Source organism: Colletotrichum lupini, chromosome 10 (assembly GCF_023278565.1).
Source record: "Colletotrichum lupini chromosome 10, complete sequence".
NCBI classification, from domain to species: domain Eukaryota; kingdom Fungi; phylum Ascomycota; class Sordariomycetes; order Glomerellales; family Glomerellaceae; genus Colletotrichum; species Colletotrichum lupini.
Genome location: NC_064673.1, coordinates 3917506 through 3937323, shown reverse-complemented (window position 1 = coordinate 3937323; position 19818 = coordinate 3917506). Strand labels below are relative to the sequence as shown.

Here is a 19818-nt window from a genome sequence, read left to right as displayed (position 1 = left end):
ATCGTATGAATCGAGTAGATCAAATGTGCGGACCCCGAGAAATCCACCCCGCCGACTCTTGAGGAGACTACCCCGAGAACTGAGCCACCGCAACCCACCATAATCTTAACCAAACAATTGATGGAATCGCGCATAGTAAGTTCCTCTCCGCAACACAAGTTTGAAGAATGTTGATGTATTATAATTTGGTTGCCTTTGCGGCGTTGTAAAGGAGGGAGAAAAGCAACTGCAAAACGCCTGACTCCGTGTGACCTGGCAGCAATCGGCGCCTATCAAGCTACCTTTTCCTGCGTACAATCATATTCTCCTGCCACCTCTTTTACACGATGATGCCGTTGATGATGCCCTAGCAAAGCAAACCGCCGATCCTCCTCTAAATGCTAGACTGAGACCGGGTACTATGTCTACTCCTGGCCCGCGAGGACAAACTCGGGCGCATTCTCAAAGCCGACAACGGTTACAGGCTGAAGCTGAGCAAGCTTCACCAGCTTCTCGCGGGCTGCCTCGTCGAGCTTGACCTCACCATTCTTCTCCTCGCGAGGGCGCACCTCGATCCCAGTGGGGTAAAGGTGCTCAATCTCGACATCCTCGCCGAGCTCAAAGAGCTCAGACTTCTCACGGAAGCACCAAGGACGGCCGTCTCTCGTGACCAAGTCGTGCGTGTCGCGGACGTCCTTGGCGTGCAGAGAACGGTACCCGCCGTCTAGGGAGACGGCGATGGAGCTGTGCCAGGGGGTACGGGGGAAGCCGTCGGGGTTGTGCTTCTCGACCAGCAGCGGCATGGAGAGCTTGACGGCGCCGCTGGAGGGGTGGATGGAGAGGCGGACGTGGTCGGGGCAGGTGGCAAGGATGATCTTGGTGAAGGACTCGGCGCGCATCATCATCTTCATCGCGACCTCCTTGACAACCTTGCGGTACTTGTGACCCGAGGTGGCGTGGGCCGCAACGGGACTGTCGCGAAGATCCGTCTCGAGGAAGCGGATGAAGCCGCGGTAGGTCATGAGCGTGTCGTTGTCCGTCTCCATGAGGGCGCGGACGTCCTGGTCCGGGTCGCCGAATTGAGCCTCGAGGGTCTTGCGGCTCTCGTCGACAAGCTCCATGTACTTTTCCTTGGTGAGGGGCTCGTCTTCGTTGGTGAGGCCGAGGAAGTCCATGACGCGGAGGAGCTTGATGCCGTCGTAGCCCTTTTGCGCGGCCATGTCCATGAGAGTGGCGCCGTACTCCCAGGTCTCGTCGTCTGAGATGCCGACGACGTCTAATCGGCGAGTTAGATATCGGACACACAAGTATGGCTATCCAGGAAGGGAAGGGCTTACCGTTGAAGACCAAACCATCAGTGGCAATGTGAACCTCGGCACCGTGGGTATAGACCTTGCCAATCTCAACGCAGAGGTCGTTGAGTCTTGCAAGGGCCAGGTCCTCTCCAAGATCAGGGAGAACACCCGTCACCTTGTCGGTGCGGTTGATGCTCTTCCATGGGAAGGCAGGGATGATCATCTTGACTGACTCTCCCTTCTTGACGTACTCCTCAACACGGCCGTGGAACATCTTGCGTCCAAGCCACTCGTGGTTCTCCTGGCCCTCGGGGATGATGTGTCTTCCGAATGCTTGGAGAACGTCCAGAATCTTGTGAGCGACTTGCTCAGAAGACTGCTCGAGGGGAGGTGTGGGAAGTGTCTCTGTGATGGTAGGGGCATCTACATCCAGGGTGTTAGTTGGATGGCTCTCGAAGCAACAATGATGGATGTAGCTCACCTCCTTCAACGACATCGTCGATGACAGCATCGATGCTGGCATTTCTCAAAGGGCTATGGAAAGCACTGAAGGGACTTTTCGTTGCGCTGACAGGGCTCCTCAACGTCTGTTCAGGAGGCTGCAGGTCGACGGGGTCAATGGGAGAACCGATTTCAAGGTCGGAGAACTCGACACGCATCTGCCTGAGAGGGCTGAGGGGGCTTCTTAAGTCTGAGACACTGAGGGGAGAGATGGAGCTGAGGGGGCTCTTGAGCTCCGAGCCAAGACTCGGGCGTCTGTAGGTCGGAGCACGGAGCTGGAGAACCGGTCTCGCCATGAGTTTTCCGGTGGAGGCTGCCGGCTTCTTGGCGTCCGTGGGAGACACGGGGACGGGGTCTACTGCGGAGATGGCCATTTTGATAATTTGCTTAGGTATGGGAGAAGGAATCGAGAAGAGATAGGGAAAGTGAATACCGGAAGACGATGGCAATGAACTTAAGAAGGAAGAAAGGAAATGTTGTTTTATCGTATTAGAGGAAGAGGATGATCTGGGTTGTAGATAATCGATATCAACCATGGCTGGTCTTGGAGATTCTTCTTATACTTGAGATTCACTTTAACCTGGAATAGGTAGGGACCTCCTCAGAGAATGCCATCTGGATATCTCGTAGTATTCCGCATGCATTCAGGACGCTACTCGGAAACTTTCCCATTCTCGAAGCCCGGGCTTGAATCGCAGTGCACCGTGGCGTCTAGGCTGAGCTACCACAAGCCAAGGCTGGAGTCTGGCCATGGATATGCATCGTTACATGGGAGTGGCCGTGTCTGCATGCACCTGCAGAGCGGCCGAGGGTACGCGTTGCCTTTCTCAATGGTCTAACTACCTTTACCTGACTTGACTCAAAATAAGCACACCTGATGGTCCCAGGCTGGAGGCAAAAGGCATTGTCTTACCTCGTGTCGGCGATGAGACTAGGTCAACACCGGCTATACCGGCATGATGGGCACGAATCCTTAGCTTTACCCACTGCTCGCGCGTGCGTCCCCTGATTTTCATGATTGCCAAGAGCAGATGGGAACTTGGTGGTATCCATGAATCTTGTGGAGGCCCTCCCACGTTTGGAGGCTTTTGGAACGTAACACAACCTAGCCCTAACCGTGTCGTTTGGCTGAAGAGGCTTGACTTGGCTGTCGGCTACTAGTCCCAGAGCAGGTCAGCCAATGGATTGACACGTCTGGATTAGTCCTGGCCTAAGTGCTCGTGCTAAGCCCATCCGATTTTAGGTTCGGGAAGCTGGGAAAATGATCCATCACCAAATGTGTCTTGAACTTGTTGGTTCGCCCGTCGCATTCCGGTCATCTCTGTTGTGTGTCCTAGTCAGCCAGGCTGAGCTGGTATCGCCGGCGCCGTGAGCGAGGCGCTGGTCTGGTAAACTCAATTACATGCCGTATCCGGAGACTTTGGGTAGCTATTTTCGATTTGCCGTAAAAGAACCAATGGCTCGGTATAGCATTCTGCGTCTTGAGCATCTCGATTTCCTTTTGTCGACATGATAACCCCTCGTTTTCTGTTCTAGTTGATCCACAATCGAAAGTTTGGCATTCATTCCTCGAATTGCTTCCCATTCTTCGGTAACTTTACTGGACCAACTAGCTTCAAGTTGCTCACATTTCGGGTCGCCATGATGGAGAAAGATCTCCCAACTCTTCCCATCGTCCAAAGCGTGCCATACGATGAGCACCATCAACTGGCACCTTCCGAGCACCACGCCCACACCACAAACTACAACCACAACCAAGGAATCATGTCCAACAACGACGGGCATCATGTCCGACCTCAAAGCCAGAGCCTTTCCGAAGGCCAACAACGATCACTACAGGCAGACGAAGAAAAGGCTGAACTAGTTCCTCCCGTTCTTGACGGGCCAGACGGTGGTTTCCAAGGCTGGCTCCAAGTCCTCGTCGCATTTCTGCTCGTATTAGACGGCTTCGGTTTCATCACTGCCTTTGGTGTTTTCCAGGCTTCATACGTCAAAATTTTACCGGACAGTTCAACCTCCGACATCTCATGGATCGGTTCGATGCAAATATTCCTCCTTTTCCTCCTAGGAACCCTGAGTGGCAGACTCATCGACGCCGGCCACTTCAGAATTACCTTGATCACCGGCATCGTCTTCCAAGTCGGAGGCATCTTTGGAGCCTCATTCTCCAGCAAATACTGGCACTTTTTGCTGTCACAAGGCATAGCCACGGGTATCGGCAACGGTATGCACTTCACCGCGCTCGTCTGGCTGGTCTCGCAATACTTCACAAAGAGGCGGGGTCTAGCGCTCGGGATCAGTTCCTGCGGTGCTCCCATCGGTGCCGTCATCTTTACCATCATCGCTCGTGAGATGATCCCAAGAACGGGAATCCAGTGGACGCTTCGCACTATGGGTTTCTTGGTTCTTGCTGACAGCATCGTCATCTACCTCATTGCGCGACCTAAAGCTGCGACCCGCAAGGGTGGTCCCTTGCTCGAACTGTCAGCCTTCAAGGAACTGCCGTACCTCTTATTCACCGTTGGCATGTTCTTCGCCTTGTTGGGCGTCTACTTCGCATATTATTATGTACGTATCTTCACGGATTGTCTCTTGCCATTTTCATCAGAAATGATAGACTAACATCTTCCTCACCAGGTCCCCCTTTTCAGTCGCAACAAGCTCAACCTCGATGACAGCGGAGCCTTGACTGTCCTCATCGTCATGTCGGCCGTGGGCATAATTGGTCGACTTGTGCCCCCATACCTCGCTGACAAGAGCATTAAACCTCTCAGAACACTCGTTATATCACTGCTTTTGAGTAGCCTCAACGTCTTTGCCTGGATCGCCGTGAGCTCCATGGCTGGACTCTACGCCTGGGTCATTGCATACGCCTTCACCGCCAACGCAGTGCAGACGCTCTTCACGGCATCGATGGGCGAGGTCACGTCGGACATGTCAAAGCTCGGGGTACGCATCGGCATGGTCTTCACCATTGTCAGTTTTGCTTGTCTCGCTGGTCCACCCATTGGCGGAAGTCTTGTTGGGCTGAATCACGGCGATTTCCTCTATGCGCAACTATTTGCTGGCGCTTCCATGCTGCTGGGTGGTCTTTTGGTTGCACTTGCGAAGATAAAGCAGGTTGGACAGAAGGACTTTTGGCGGATTTAAGACTCTCGTTCACCTTCCTTTTCATCTTTCTTTAAGGATACCATATTTTTATCTGATGCAACTGCGCTTGCTGTAGCAAAAGCATCGGATGGCGTTTCCCAGTCTCGGGGGGGATTGGCGTAGGGCGTTTGATTCTGGATTAGATTATTGGGGACAAGGGTGAGAATTCGAAGTATACAATATTGCCAAGGAATGAAATATCACTTGCCACCATATCTGATGGCGAACTCCCGCATCGAATCCATGGCATCAGAATCTTCCGACGGGCTTCCCTCACATCGCGTTCATGTTATTCACGGCTCATAGCAAAGCCCTCCATCCAAGACCGGAAATTGCGGCACATTCTTGGCAATCTTAGAAGCTTCCCCCTCACCGGATATCAGGCAGAGAAGCTCGCACTCTGGAGCTATCGTGGCTTACCCAGAATTCGGGCCAGAGGGTCTTTGAAGCCGTTTCGAGCTTGGCGCCAATCGGCTAGTTGCTATGGCGTCTTTGAGTAAACCGCCCTATTCGCTGGAGAGAATCGGAAAGTAGAAATTCATCTGAACGACACTTGACAGCCCTTTTCTGAAATCAATGTAGAATGCAAGCGGCTTGACATCTTTGGCTAGATCAGTTTAAGCGACCCAGCCTTTAGCTCGTACCTTAAATCCTTTGTCAAAGTGGCTATTCCTATTCGACGGAAGCCGCTGCGAGCCCAGTCAGTCGACTCACTCAACTTGATCTAGCCAGCCTAGCTCGTTCCACAGCCCTAGAACCAGCAGTGCGGTGCCACGCTTCGCCGAACGTGACACAGAGCTAATAAGTTTCCGAGACCAGAAATAAAACAATCAGGTGGCGTACTCGAGAATATCTTAGCACACTTGCCACAGCAAGGGGTATCACTCAATGTGTCACGAGTTATGGCACGTAGCAATGGGCATACGGAGTGTAGTAAAAGTAGCTTAATTATTAAAGTAGAAATAGATAAAAAGAAAAGGTCTATATATATAATATCTAAGATAGATATATAATTTAGTACGTAACGAGTACTTTATAAAGTGCGATTATTATTCTTATTATATAATATACTCCCTAATTACTATTACTAAAGAGCTATTATACTTAAAATAAATCTTTAAATACTTTTATAAAAGCCTAATTTAGTTAAATATAAATAAATAAAAAAAGTATAAGGGATATACGTTTTTTTAATTATATTTATTATAAATATATCCCTTTATTTAAAATAAGTAAAATCTTAATTTAGAATAGTACGTATTTTATTACTTTTAATATATAAATTACTAAAAGTAAGGCTACTTAGCCGCTTTATATATATCTAAATTTTTATAGCGTTACTTAGCTAAATTTTTTTTTAACCTTTCGTAATTACTATAAGTACCCCTATTTATTACGTACGCGCGCCTATATTATTAAATTACTTATTAATTTTATTTTAAATATAAATATTTAATATATTTAAAAATAATAATAAGTTTTATATAATTTTTATAATACTTTTTATATATATATTATATATTTTATTAAGAGTTTAAATAGGTAATAATATTAATAAGCCCCTCTAAGTTATTACTCTCCCTTATAATTTCTTATTTCTTATTAAGGCCCGGCTATTAAGCTTTTTTTTTTTAATTAAGAGGATATTAAAGCTATTAATTAAAATACTAAGAACTTTATTAAGTTTAAAGCTCTTTTTAATAATTATAATAAGGGTAATAATAAAGTAAATAATAATAATAAAAGCTCTACCGAGCTTTTACTTATTCCCCACTCGGAGCCTAAGAATAAGAATAAAATTAATTTAAATAATAAGCTTTTTAAAAAGGGTATATTATATATTATTATTTTTAGAATTTATATTTAATATTATTTTAAAATTTAAAAAATATAAAGCTAGCTCTTTTTAAAAAGGTAGTAAAAAGTAAAAAAGAATATTAAGAAGTTAAGGTACCCTTTATAATAAGTATAGTTCTCTTTATTATTTTAGGTCTATTTAATATATACTTAGTTTTTAAAAAGCTTAAAAAAGAGGCTCTTAAAAAACGGGAGATTTAGTACTTATTTTATTTTAAAATAGCTTTTTAATATACTAACTTTAAAAATAGTAATTATTATTTTATAAAAAATAGTAGCTAATATACGTACTATTTTAATAACTATTTAGCTAAGGAGTATATTAATATATTAGTTATTTTATAACTAATAGCCTAGGCCCTTACTAAGGCTATTATAAATAATACTCCCTTTTTTATAAGTACATTATCCTTTTTTATTATTAAAAAGCGCACTTTTAATTATAATTTTAATAAGATATTACTAAGCTTTGCGGTATTATTTACTAAATAAATAATAATTAAAAAGTATATAAGAACTATATTAGCTTTTATATAGAGGACTTTTTTTTATATATTCCCGGTCCTCTTTTATATTTATTATAATTATTTATAATCAACTTTTTATTATATTACTTATTTTTATACTCTAAGTTATTAATTTAATAATTATTTTAGCTCTTATACCCTTTACTACCCCTATTACTCTTAGTTTTATAAACTTTAAAGTATATAAAATACGTTTCTTAGTACGCATACTAACCCTCCTCTTTAATAATACTATATTCTTAATAATTACGTACTTTATAAACTAGGAGTTTAAATAGTAAATATAAACCCGGGTTTTATTTTTATATACGTATACTTTATAAAATAAAGTTATTTTAAGAGTTTAGGCTTTTAGGCTATAAGAGGTTTTTATTTTATTTATTTTAAGCCTCTAGGCTATATTCTAAGTTTTATTTATTATTTATTTTTAAGTATTAAGTTTTTCTAAGCATAACTTAAATTAATTATTTTTTAATTATTTTAGCTATTTATAATAGCTTTTTACGTATTATAAAAGTTAAGAAATATACGGAAATGTTCGAACTTAGTTTATAAAAGGTTTTTAATAAGTTTATTTATTAGTATGTTTTTTATTAATATATAAGTAACTTCGAAGCTACTTTTAGCGTACTTTTATTTTAACTATATATTTTATATATTAATATAGCGAAGTTAAGTAGCTATTTTTTCTTTTATCATAAGTCGAATTATTTACTAATTATTATAGTTAACTAACTATACTTTCTTTAGGTTAAGGGTAATATTTTTAAAAAAGCGCTTTAGAACTATAGTCTTTTTTACGATTCTTTTAAAATAAAAAAGCTTAGTTTTAGTAATTAACGTCGTAACTATCGCTTAGTATATTGATTTTTATTAAATTAGGCTATTAAAAAGGAATATTATATATTTTTAGGATAATTATTATATTACTTTATTATTTACGAAGCTAGTATTTTTAATTAGAAATAATAATTATATACTTAGTATATTACTATAATAAAGCATAAGATATTTCGTTATATAAAAATATTAAATATAATAATTAATTATTTTAATATAAGTTACGCTTAGGTTAGTTAAGAACTATAATAATTACAAGTAAATAAAAGCGACGTTTAGTCAAATTATAATAGCTATATAAAGTATATTTTTAACTTTTTTTTAATAGCTCTTTATTTCCTTTTTTATTACTTACCCCTCGTTTAGTTTAAACTCTTTTTAAAGAAGAGGGGTAGTTAGATATAGTAAATTTATAAGGTTAAAGCGCTTAGTAATTCGCTTAATATATATATTATAAATAAGATAAACTTTATAAGTAGTACGGTTTTATAAAATCCGTATTCTAAAGAAGTAATTAATTAGTTTATTCTTTTTAAAATTAATATATTTCTTTATATTATTAACGATCCCCTAAGCTACTTTTCAATCGTTTTAATAATATAAAATAATAAAATTATTAATATAGAATATTAGTATTATTTTTTTTATTTATAGTTTAGTAAATATAGATATTTTCGTAATTATATATTATATTTATATTACGAAGTATAGAAATAAAAGTTTAGAACTAAAGAATTAATAAGTTTTAGAAATTATATAAAGCGCGTTAGAGCTTACTTATTTTATTAATAACTTTATATCCCTCTAGGAGTTTAATAATTATTAACTTTTTATTTTTAAGAGGCGCGTTAAGGAATGCGTTAATAGTATTATATTAGTTTATTTTAAAGTCGAATTAAGTAGTTATTATTATTATAAGCCTAAAGGCTTTTATAATAAGTGTCGAAATATACGTATTTTATAAGGGGTTAAGTAGTTATATATCCCTTTTTATATATATATATACTTTTATTTTACTAACCTCGTTATTAATATCGTACTTATAAATATATACTTATTTTAATAAAAATAAATTTTTTTATTTAGGATTATAATTAACCTCTTTTTATATATTAATATCCCTTAGCTTTTTTATTTTTATATTTATAATATCCTTAAATAGCTTTTATAATTATAATAAGAGATATTTAATATTACTGAACTTTTTTAGTAGGTTTTAAAAATTAACTTTAATAAGTCGTAGTTTTTAAACTTTTTTAAAATACTCTAAATAGGTCTTATAAATTACTCTTTTTATTACTTAGTAAAGTATTATATATTTTATATTTTTTTATAGCTTTTTATTAATTAGGTACAAAAATAAAGAAAAAGTAGTCCTAGAGGTGGTTATAATAATTACTATTTTTTATATTTAAATATAAAAGCGTTATAAAAAAATTATTATTAAAGCGTTATAAAGGTTTATAAGCTTAGTTTAAATATTTAAAACCTAATAAAGCTTTACTTAGTACTTAATAAGGCGGTTTTTATAAGCTCTATTTTTATATAATGATAGAGGTTTATTATAAAAGTTCCTTATTAACGTTAACTCTAATATTAGGAATTACTTTTTTATAATTAGTACTTTATTTACTATATACTTTAGCGTTTTACTAAGAGTTATTAAGAATTAAAAGGTTAAGAACTTTTATAATATATATAAGTATTTATAAGGAGGACTATAGACTATATAGAGCCGTTTATAACCTAGTTATTATATCCCCTTTTTTACTTCTACTTCCGAGCTTATATAAGGGGGTTATTTTAAAAGTTAATAATAATAATAAGACTATATTAGCCTTTTTAACCTTATTAACTATACTTTAAAATATATTTATTAGTTACTTAGCGTCCTAAATAGTTAAAAATTTAATAATAATACTATTTTTAATTATAAAGTTATTTTAAGTACTAGTATTTTTAAAGTTTAGATTTATTTTTCTAAGTATTTAAACTAATTTATTATTAGTATTAAAGAGTTTTTATATTTTTTAAATTATTAGATTTACTTACTTATTTATAATAGTTTACTCCTTATATACGAGATTATATAAAACTTTTTTATTAAACTTAATATTTTTTATAATAAATACTTATTTAAGCACGGGTACTTAAACCTTATATAAGTTATGCGTTTTTAAAATATATCTAATTAAGTATTTTATATACCCGCGGGGAAGTATTTTAAACTTTTTTTAATATATACCCCTCTTACGATTTTTATAAAAAGAGTATACTTAATAATTATATACGTAGAGGTTACTAAGATATAAAATAACTAGTTTGGAATCCCGTATTTAATAACTTATTTATTATTAGTATTAATACTACTTTTATTAGTTAATTTTTATTATAATAAGCAAATCTCCTTTATTAGCCTCTTATAGGGTAATATTATAAATAAAAATTATTATTAATATTATTTTATTTTATAGATTTATAAAGAGGTTTATTAAAAAGCGTATTTTATAAGCTTTAATAATTACGAGTTAACTTACTTTTTTAACGTTATTTATAGGTTCTTTTATATATAAAAATAGAAGTTTTATTCTAATTCTTAGCTTATTATATGACGTTTTATATATATATTTAACGTTTATAATTAAGAGGGCGGTTTTATCATTATTTTTTAAAAAAATAAATTAAAGTTCTTTTTTAATAATAAATTACTATTTCGAAGCTCTATAGTATAAAAAGTATTTCTTTTTCTATTTTAATCCTTAAAAAAACCCCTAAGCTATTTATTATATTCGTTAAAAGCTATAAGTATATATTATTATTTATTAAAAAATAGTTCGAAGTAAAAGAGATTTTAGTATATATAGTACTATAGCTATAAAGCTCTTTTTAAGGGTAGTTCTTTTAAAATTATTATTTTAATTTTAGATAATATATATACTTTATACTTAACTTATAATAGAGGTTTAATACGTATATTTTAAGTTTTATATAATAATTAATAAAAAGTATTAGGTCTAAAATAACTTATTTTAAAGTACTAAAGGAGCGCGCTATTAGACCTTTTATAAGTATATTAATATAAATAATATAATTTTTTATAATTAATTAGTAATGTAATACTAGCTAAGCTTTATAAGACTTACTTAAGGTTTATAAAAAAAGGATAGGATTAAAGGAGTTTATATTCGAAAAAGACTAGATTATTTTTTAAATAAGCTACTTTTTAATAGTACTTTTATAAAGCGTTCCTTATTATAAAATATAATTTAGACTATAATATTAAAATACGCTTTTATTTAGTAAAGTTTTTAAAACTATATTAATATAAAATCCCTTAATATAAGCGACGTTTTAGAGCTTTAGAATATAAGTTCTCTTTTTTTTAAGTCTATTTAAAACGCCCTTTATAATATAAGTATTACGTATAGTAATAAGTAGTATAATAGTTCTTAATTTAATATAGTTTTTATTATTTAATAATACGTAACTCTTAAGTTTAAATAAGCTCTTATTATTAACTAAATATATTATTCTATAGCTATTTATTACCGTATTTTAAAAAAAGGGGATAAGTACTATTTATAGGGGTACTAAAAATTGCGTTTATTTCTAAGTCCTAACTCTTTATAAATATAATAACTACGTAGTCCTTATTTTAATTTATTAATAAGCTCGTTATAAGTTAGTTAGAGGATCTTTTTAAAAACCTAGGCTTTTTAGAAATTTTATTATTCTTTAGCTAATTAGCTTTTTTAAACTTATTATAAAATAATTTTTACTTATTTAATTTAATAATAGCGAGGACTTTTTTTATATAGCTCCTTAATATTCGTATTAATAACTTATTAACGTTTCGGTTTATAAATACTTATTTTAATTTTTAATATATTATAGGGCGCTATAAGTATACGTAATTATAAAAGTATATAACGTTACTCTTATTATTTACGTTATTAATTAAGTTAAAGTGTTTAATAAAAGTAGAGTAAGCCCCTTTTAATTTAAAGGTCGTTTAGTATATACGTCCTAAGTTACTAAGCTAAATATATACGTAATCTTTTTAAAGGTCCTCGTATATATTTTAAAAACTATTAATTTATTAAAAGTTTTATATATATATATTAGCTTTATATAAAATTAAGTCTAAACTTAATTATAATTAAGAAGTTAAGTACGGCGATTTTTTTATTAATTTTTAAAATATTATACGTTTTAGCTCGGAAGTAAGTAAATTACTACTCTTTATACTAATATTAAAAGTTAATTCTAGTCCTTATTTTATTAAGGGTTTATTAATATTCCTCTCGAACTATATTCTTTATTACTAGTTCGGGAGGTATAAATTCCTATTTTAAATATTTAACGATCTGCTATATACTAAACTTAGTACTATTTTTTGTAGTTTTTTAAAATACGTATTTATATAGTATAATATTAATTAATTTTATTAATTACTAAATAAGGATTTTAATATACGTATTAATAGTATTATATTTATAAACTATAAATTACTTATATTTAGTATTGAGCTCTAATTATTTTTAAATACTCTTAAGTATATAAAACCTTTTTATAAATACGGTATAAGGATAAACTTATTTATATAAAATAAGTAATATAGTTAGTTTTATAAAAAGAAACCCGGCTTAGTCCTATAAGTTATTTATATTTAAAGAAGTCGAAAGGTTCGTATTAAGAGTTATATTTAAAAACTACTAATAAAGGATTTTTTAGTTTTTTTAGTTATTTTTAAATATTTTATAATAAGCTTAATAAGCTCGTAATTCTTTTTTATTACGGGTTATAATTAATTATTTAGATTTAGAAAGTAAAGTAAGTATTATAAAGGGGTTAAAAAATATATTAAAACTTAGAGCGTTTAAGTTAATATATTTTTAAACCCTAATACCCTTATTTATAATACGAAGTACGTTAAACTATTTAATTTAATTATTATAATTAGTTAATTTAGCTTAGGTTAAAGTAAATATAAATAAATTAATTATTTTAAAAAGATCGTAAAAATTATATTAATAAGTATATTGTTATAATATAAGGTCTTAATTAAGAACTAAGCTTATAATTATTATAAGTTATAATACGTAGTAATAAGTATATAGAGTATAATAAAAGTAGCTTAATTATTAAAATAGAAATAGATAAAAAAAAAAGGTTTATAAATACGATATCTGAGATAGATACGTGATTTAGTACGTAACGGGCACTTCGTAAGGTGCGATTACTATCCCTATTACGTAACACAATGGCACTAATAAATTATCAGGCAAATTGCAGGTCGGCAGCAAACAAGCACAGCAGCAGACCCTGGCTCTATGCGATGAGTACCTTAGTATCAAACCAAGCAACCTTTGCAAACAAGTTGTCTATAAGTATGCCGGCAGATCCGTGCTTTAGCGGCTTGGCAACCATGTATGTCAGGTATTGTGGCGTTGGCCGCGTGCGGCAACTCCTCAATTGCTGGCATTTCAGCTTCAAGCCACATGCAGCTCGACGTCTTGCCCAGTCGTTCAACGCTCAGCCCACCCCGACGGGAAAGCCACGAGCGTGCCACCTCAGAAGCACCGTAAGACCCTGGGATCCCGACATTCTATTTTCTCTCTGCCCTTGGCGTAAGTCTGGGGGCAAACTAACCCTATGCGCCGGGATCACGAATGTCGCCGGCCGGCTAGGCAGCTCAACGAATTCCGTGAGGGCCTTCTCAAATAAATGAAATGCACAGTCAGATGGCAGTGTTTTCAGTTCTGATGCATTAGTTATAAGTCGTACGCAGACGTCTGGGTCGCACTTTTCGGTCCGTTTGACTGTCACTTCAACCCTTCCATCACTGCCTTTGCCTTTGGTTTCGACAACAAGATGAAGCCTTCAGTCTCAGCGGCCTTGAGGTATTTCAAATCTTCTCACGCGAGCCTATTCTTCGTCAGCGCTAACATACTCCAAGCTTGTGTGGCCTCCTTTCGGGTATCTCACAGACAGTGCATGCCTTGTCTGGGACTGCGGCGAGTATCTCCACAACTACGCCAACCCCAACCTGTTTGCCCCGATATTTGGGAGCCAAATCGAGCGAGAAGAAAGCTAGCCCACCGTGGGGTAACCGCACATGCGAATCTGATCCTGAGAATGTGCCTGACACTGGCGTCGTGCGAAAATACGAGTGGACGATACAACGGGCTGTCCTAGCACCTGATGGATTTGGTACGTTACATCAACCCTTAGCCTCACCATCAGATGATCTCTATTTCGATCGAGCAAGGCAGATCGCATCTTTCGCCTACCCCTAGCCAGTGACTGATCATAGTCATTGCCTACAGAACAAACACTTCTCACTGTCAATGGCCATTTCCCTGGGCCTCTCGTTGAGGCGAACTGGGGGGATATTGTCGAGATCACCGTCCACAACAACATCACGGGTCCGGAGGAAGGCACAGCGATGCATTGGCATGGGTGAGTCCATAATAAATCACGTCCCCACAGCCGTTGGCTACTTTATGCTAACGTTCTTACAAGCATACACCAGCAAGGGACTGGACTCATGGATGGAGTCAGCGGTATCACGCAATGTCCCATTGTACCTGGTGGGAGTTTCACCTATCGTTGGAAAGCCAGCACGTATGGATCGACATGGTACCATGGCCACCATGCGCTGCAGTATGGCGGAGGTCTGTGGGGTCCTATGGTTATCTACGGCCCTTCTCACGTCGAATACGATCTCGACTTGGGCCCCGTCACACTCTCCGACTACTATCACTACCCTTACGAGAAGATTGCCTCGGATGCCATATCAACCAGTAACGATACCAGCGTCTACGCCCCTCAATCGAATAACCAGTTGATCAACGGAATGAATCACTTCAACTGCTCACTTGCTCCCGCGAATACGACTTGCAAGAGCAATGCTCCACGCGCATCCTTGAGATTCAAGTCTGGCAAAGTTCATAAGCTCCGGTTGATCAACACAAGTGTCGAGGCTATGCAAATCTTTTCCATAGACGGCCACAAGATCATTGTGACCACAATGGACTTCGTGCCTGTAGAGCCTTACGAAGTGGAGTACATCATCCTCGGTGTCGGCATGAGAGCTGAAGTTCTTGTCAAGGGTAATGGAGACCCGAAGCGGTCTTACTACATGCGCTCAAGAATTCAGTGTGCCGCCACCAAAGTTAACGAGACACTGGGCACTATCTACTATGACGAGACACCCACCACGGTCGTTCCAGCCACCAAAACTGTTGCGCCTCTGCCAAGCTTCACTGCAACATGCGGTGATGTAAGTGCTACTTATTTTAATCTTCCTTCCAACTAGCTCGTCATGCTAATTCAACCTGTCTTGGTAGCCTGATCTTCACTTGAAGAAGCCAATTTACAAGAAGCGTGTCCCTAAGCCTGATCTTACACTTCTCTACGACATCGACTTCAGATCAAACGCTAGCGGCAATCATCAGTGGCTGATGAATAATGTGACATTCAAAGCCGACTGGAGCCGCCCGTTGTACATCGAGGCAGTAGATGGTCACGCCGAGTATCTTAAGGATCCCCAGCACATCTTGGCCACGATTCCTGACGATGTCCGCCATGTTCGTGTTGTGCTGAACAACCATTTCTCCGTCCATCCGATGCACATTCATGGCGGTGACTTCCAGATCCTGAGCGAATCGGATGGGTTCTACAACGGCACTCTGAAGTATCCCAAGAACCCGGCCCGCGCCGACACGGAACTTCTCCGGCGTAACGGAAATCTTGTTGTGCAGTTTGAAGCAAAGAATCCAGGAATCTGGAGCTTCCATTGCCATACTGCGTGGCACGCTAGCGTTGGTCTGTACATCAACTTTTTGGTCAAGCCAAAGACAGTCCGACAAAGCAAGATCCCTGATGATGTCCGCGAGGTTTGCGCGGCCTGGGATGACTACGTACAATTACACGGCGAGAATGCTCTACCTTTCGATAGTGGGCTTCGATAAAAAGTGGATATGTAGCTGACAGATTGTTCCGTGATTGATTTGCCTTTGGGAGCGTCACTTGACGTGGACATAGTGGAATTTGCATAGCGGGGAGTTCAATTGATTTCTTCAGATTTTAAACTAACTAAGTATCTAATATAATCACTTCAATCATGGACAAAGAATAACACTTCTACACCCAGGCGGTTTCTTCGACTAAAGTACCTTATATCACACCAAATAAGAGCGTGCCCAGGCTCAAATGTAGGTAAAAAAGCTTTATACCGTCCACCATATGACGAAAAACACGACGTATCATCCCATTTAGAACAGCCGGACTTGCTAAACTTCTGTAGATGGTAAAGCTTGGCACTCGACGCTGTGCAAGTTCTTGTCCCAACAACCTTCTAGTACGCAGTTACATCCTATGTTCGCCGTTTCGAAAGCTGGAATGCTGCAAGAAGAGACCTTAAGGTCCCTTCAACAAATATCATTCCATGTTCTCGTTCCTGCACGGCGATTTATTCATCAGCTCTTGTGCTTCGGGATCCCCACACTGTCGCCTTGACCAGAAACCACCGGAAAGCCAGAGAGTCGCATCAAGGGACCGCTTTCTCAGGGTTGTAGGTGCGACTCCACAACTAGTAGTAGCGTCCCAAATATTAGAAGCTACTCCTGCGGCATAATGATGCCCGCTTGTCTGTTGGATGACGAAGCCTATGACCGCAATGGGGCAATAGATAGCCGCCTGCACGACCGCGACTGGCACAAACAGCACACAGCCAGCCAACCATAAGAGCATGATGATTGACTGTATAATCGAGAGAAGGAGCCAGAAGATAAGTCTTGTTGGACATTGAGGTTGTGGTGTGATGCTATCTTCACGCATGTCGATAGCCGCCGTCATGAAGGACACCGCCAACACGACTGCAGAGAACACGGTGGCCATCATCACCAAGTGGTTGACTAAGACTTGCAGATGAGGATCCATGGCTTTGTTCAAAGTTAAGAAGAAGTTGTCGAAGAAATCGGATTGTGTTGAAAACGTGATCGTAATGGTTACACAAGATCGCGGTTGGCCAAGGGCTGATTTATTCAGAGCAGAGTGGAGACTGCGAGAGCGGAATGCAAATGAACACTTGAGATAGCCAGAACAATATCGTCATGCCAACAAGGTAGTGTACCCGTATCGAGAGCCGGTCGCTGCGGTACTTGCTAGTACGAATTCCTCCCGATGAACCTTAATAAATAGGTAGAAATCACGCTGCAATCCAGGATCCAGACCGCCGGATTTTGATTTGACTTTGAATGATTTAATTACTGTTAATAGGTCAAACCGAGACGGCTATGGTGTGCTATGCACAAGACTTCTAGCTTAAGCACCCTCCGCTTTCATGGTTTGGGTGGCCTCAACTGGGAAGTCTTTGAAGGGACATATAATTGAATACGAGAAACTAGTGTCTTTCGCATCAGAGCGACTAAAGATTTGCCCACGGCTTGTATTCCTCCTCACACATGAGTTTTTGGAACTGGCGTCGCCTGATGCCAACGTTTCCACCATCAAACAAGGGGAAAACAGCAGCATCTGCCAGAAGGCGCGAGAAGCCAGCGCTTTCAGCGTACGAGGTCCTGGTCTTCCGTAAGCATGCATTCAAGTACTGAGTCCAAGACCGAAAGTCAACTTACATGCCAACCACTTGCATGCAGTCCCAGACGCAGGTGACTGCTGAATCACTGCTGTAGATTTTGGCTGTAAGGCAGGATTCGAAGCGAGATTTCGCATCTCCTGGACCGTTGTCCAAGCTGTCGAGTGCTTTCCATACGAGCATTCGGGAAGTATCGATCTTAATTTTCGCACCGATGAGCAGGTCTGCAGGACTCTGTCTTTGGATAATGGGCATGGATCCGCCGCGATGGTCGTTCTTTGCGAATTTGAGTGCCTTTTCGAAAGCGGCGCGCATGGTACCGACTGCCATGGCCCCAACAAGAGCTCCGGAGATGCCAAAGGCTTGTTCGATGTATAGTCCGGCCTTGCCGGGGGCAAAAAGAACGTGATCAGCTGGCACTTTGAAGTTGGCGTATCGGGTGTGAGGACCAGTGACAGCAATGTGCCCGAAGAGCTCAGGTTCGCTGAGAAGTTCAAAGGCCTCTGGGGTGTTTTGAGCCACAATCTCTCGAGTCACCATAAGTACCATCAAATTGTCTGCAGGGTTGACGTCGGACTTCTCTGAGAGGCCGTCCTCAGAATACCGTGCGCACAGGCACGTAAGTTCTGCTCCTTTGCCGTCCCAGCCGGCACTGTTTGTGGTCCATAGCTATTGCAAAATTAGACTTAGCTCGGCCGAACTGTACTGATGTCTTACCTTTTCGCCATTGACAATGTAAAAATCGCCCTCTTTCCTGGTAGTTACTCCAAGACCCTTCCCTCCTTGTTCAAGGTGATTCGCAGTTCCACCTGGTTCGGAATGAGCCAGACTTGCCAGGGGATCACCTTCACCGGAGAGGAAAGGCTTCAAGAACCTCTCCTGCTGCTCGGCTGTGCCGCCAAGAACCAGAGGTAACAATCCTAAAGCACTACCGACTAGGTGGATCACAATGCTGGACTCGACTGCATAAAGCTCCTCCAGAAGGAAGGCAGTCTCCAAGAGGGTATCTGCGTCACCGCCTGCGGCCTTGGGGATAAAGGCCTTGAGTAATCCCTCTTTTATTAGCTTGCCGTAGTAGGGCCGAGTTGCTCGAAACCGCGTGAGTTGGTCAGAGTGCTTAGAGTAATCTGCATAGGCGTGTGTCAGGACTTCTTTTGCAACCTTGGCTCCTTTGGCGCGCAAAGCCTTTTGGTCTTCGGTTAGATTGAATTGGACCATTTTAAGCGTAAATCGATCCTACGACTTGGTCAGCTTCTTATCACTCTCAAAATCAGAACGGAGAGTTACTTGCAGTAATCAATAGATAAGGTATTGTTTCCTGGAGTTTGACTTCCGGTACTGATGATGCGTTGGAGTAAATATCTCGCGTAGACTTTGAGGCAGCTGGCTCTTATATATCGTGAACATTTCTCCTCACAGATCCTGTACTGATTAGGCCTATCGAAGACAAAAGGACGCTCGAGCTGATGCTTCCCATTCAGAACACCAAAACTCCAACAAGTGCCATCTTTCGAGGCATCCCTATCTTCAGCTCTCAGTCGCCGATCAATCGGACTAACCAACATTCTCACTTCCGCGGAAGTGCCAAATTTCAGCAGGGTTGTTCTATCTTTTTACTGACGTTGGATTTGGCCTCCTAGAGACGTGTATCGCGGTTGGGCATTACCCGCTCGGTGAGTCTGAGGTGTGGCTTTTGCGGCTAAGCATTACCCGGTAATGCCAACCACTCGGAGCGGCAACGCTTATCCACACGGCGTATCTAAGTTGATTTTCCCCGCATTCTGTTGATATTGAATCTACCGGAATTCACGGGATTGATCTATATCAGATAAACCTCGTCATCACAGCCCCTATCATTGGCCGTGGCGTTAGGAGCAAAGGACACGGTAGTATGGTCACATGGTGGGAATTGGCGTGGATTGGTCCCGTCGATCTCTACATGACGGCTTCAGAATGACTTACACCTAGAAGCTAATTACATAGCCAAAACCACATCGAGACAACGACCTGTGAATTCGCTAGGGAGGTGCAGCATGACAGAACTGCCTGCTCAGCTACTATTGAACAT

The 19818-nt window shown here is 38.9% G+C and overlaps 4 protein-coding genes across 4 annotated transcripts; 2 read left to right on the top strand and 2 right to left on the bottom strand.

Annotated features, from left to right (window-relative positions):
* Positions 1-404: 404 nt before the first annotated feature.
* On the bottom strand, positions 405-2149 carry CLUP02_18308 (pyoverdine/dityrosine biosynthesis protein; the record flags this gene model as incomplete). Its single annotated transcript, XM_049297210.1, has 3 exons — positions 405-1255; positions 1317-1697; positions 1756-2149. The coding sequence occupies 3 exons, from the start codon at positions 2147-2149 to the stop codon at positions 405-407; spliced, it is 1626 nt and encodes a 541-aa protein (XP_049138434.1).
* Positions 2150-3416: 1267 nt separating this feature from the next.
* Positions 3417-4925, top strand: CLUP02_18307 (major facilitator superfamily transporter; the record flags this gene model as incomplete). The annotated part of the gene is made up of 2 exons (XM_049297209.1): positions 3417-4343; positions 4413-4925. 2 exons carry the CDS (start codon positions 3417-3419, stop codon positions 4923-4925), a joined length of 1440 nt encoding a protein of 479 aa, XP_049138433.1.
* Positions 4926-13577: 8652 nt separating this feature from the next.
* CLUP02_18306 (multicopper oxidase) lies at positions 13578-16212 on the top strand (the record flags this gene model as incomplete). The annotated part of the gene is made up of 7 exons (XM_049297208.1): positions 13578-13856; positions 13931-14052; positions 14109-14362; positions 14479-14611; positions 14675-15434; positions 15502-16111; positions 16199-16212. 7 exons carry the CDS (start codon positions 13578-13580, stop codon positions 16210-16212), a joined length of 2172 nt encoding a protein of 723 aa, XP_049138432.1.
* A 234-nt stretch (positions 16213-16446) lies between these two features.
* Positions 16447-18968, bottom strand: CLUP02_18305 (uncharacterized protein; the record flags this gene model as incomplete). Its single annotated transcript, XM_049297207.1, has 8 exons — positions 16447-16558; positions 16620-17216; positions 17277-17307; positions 17368-17424; positions 17488-17558; positions 17620-17733; positions 17791-18419; positions 18468-18968. The coding sequence occupies 8 exons, from the start codon at positions 18966-18968 to the stop codon at positions 16447-16449; spliced, it is 2112 nt and encodes a 703-aa protein (XP_049138431.1).
* Between the last annotated feature and the right edge of the window lie 850 nt (positions 18969-19818).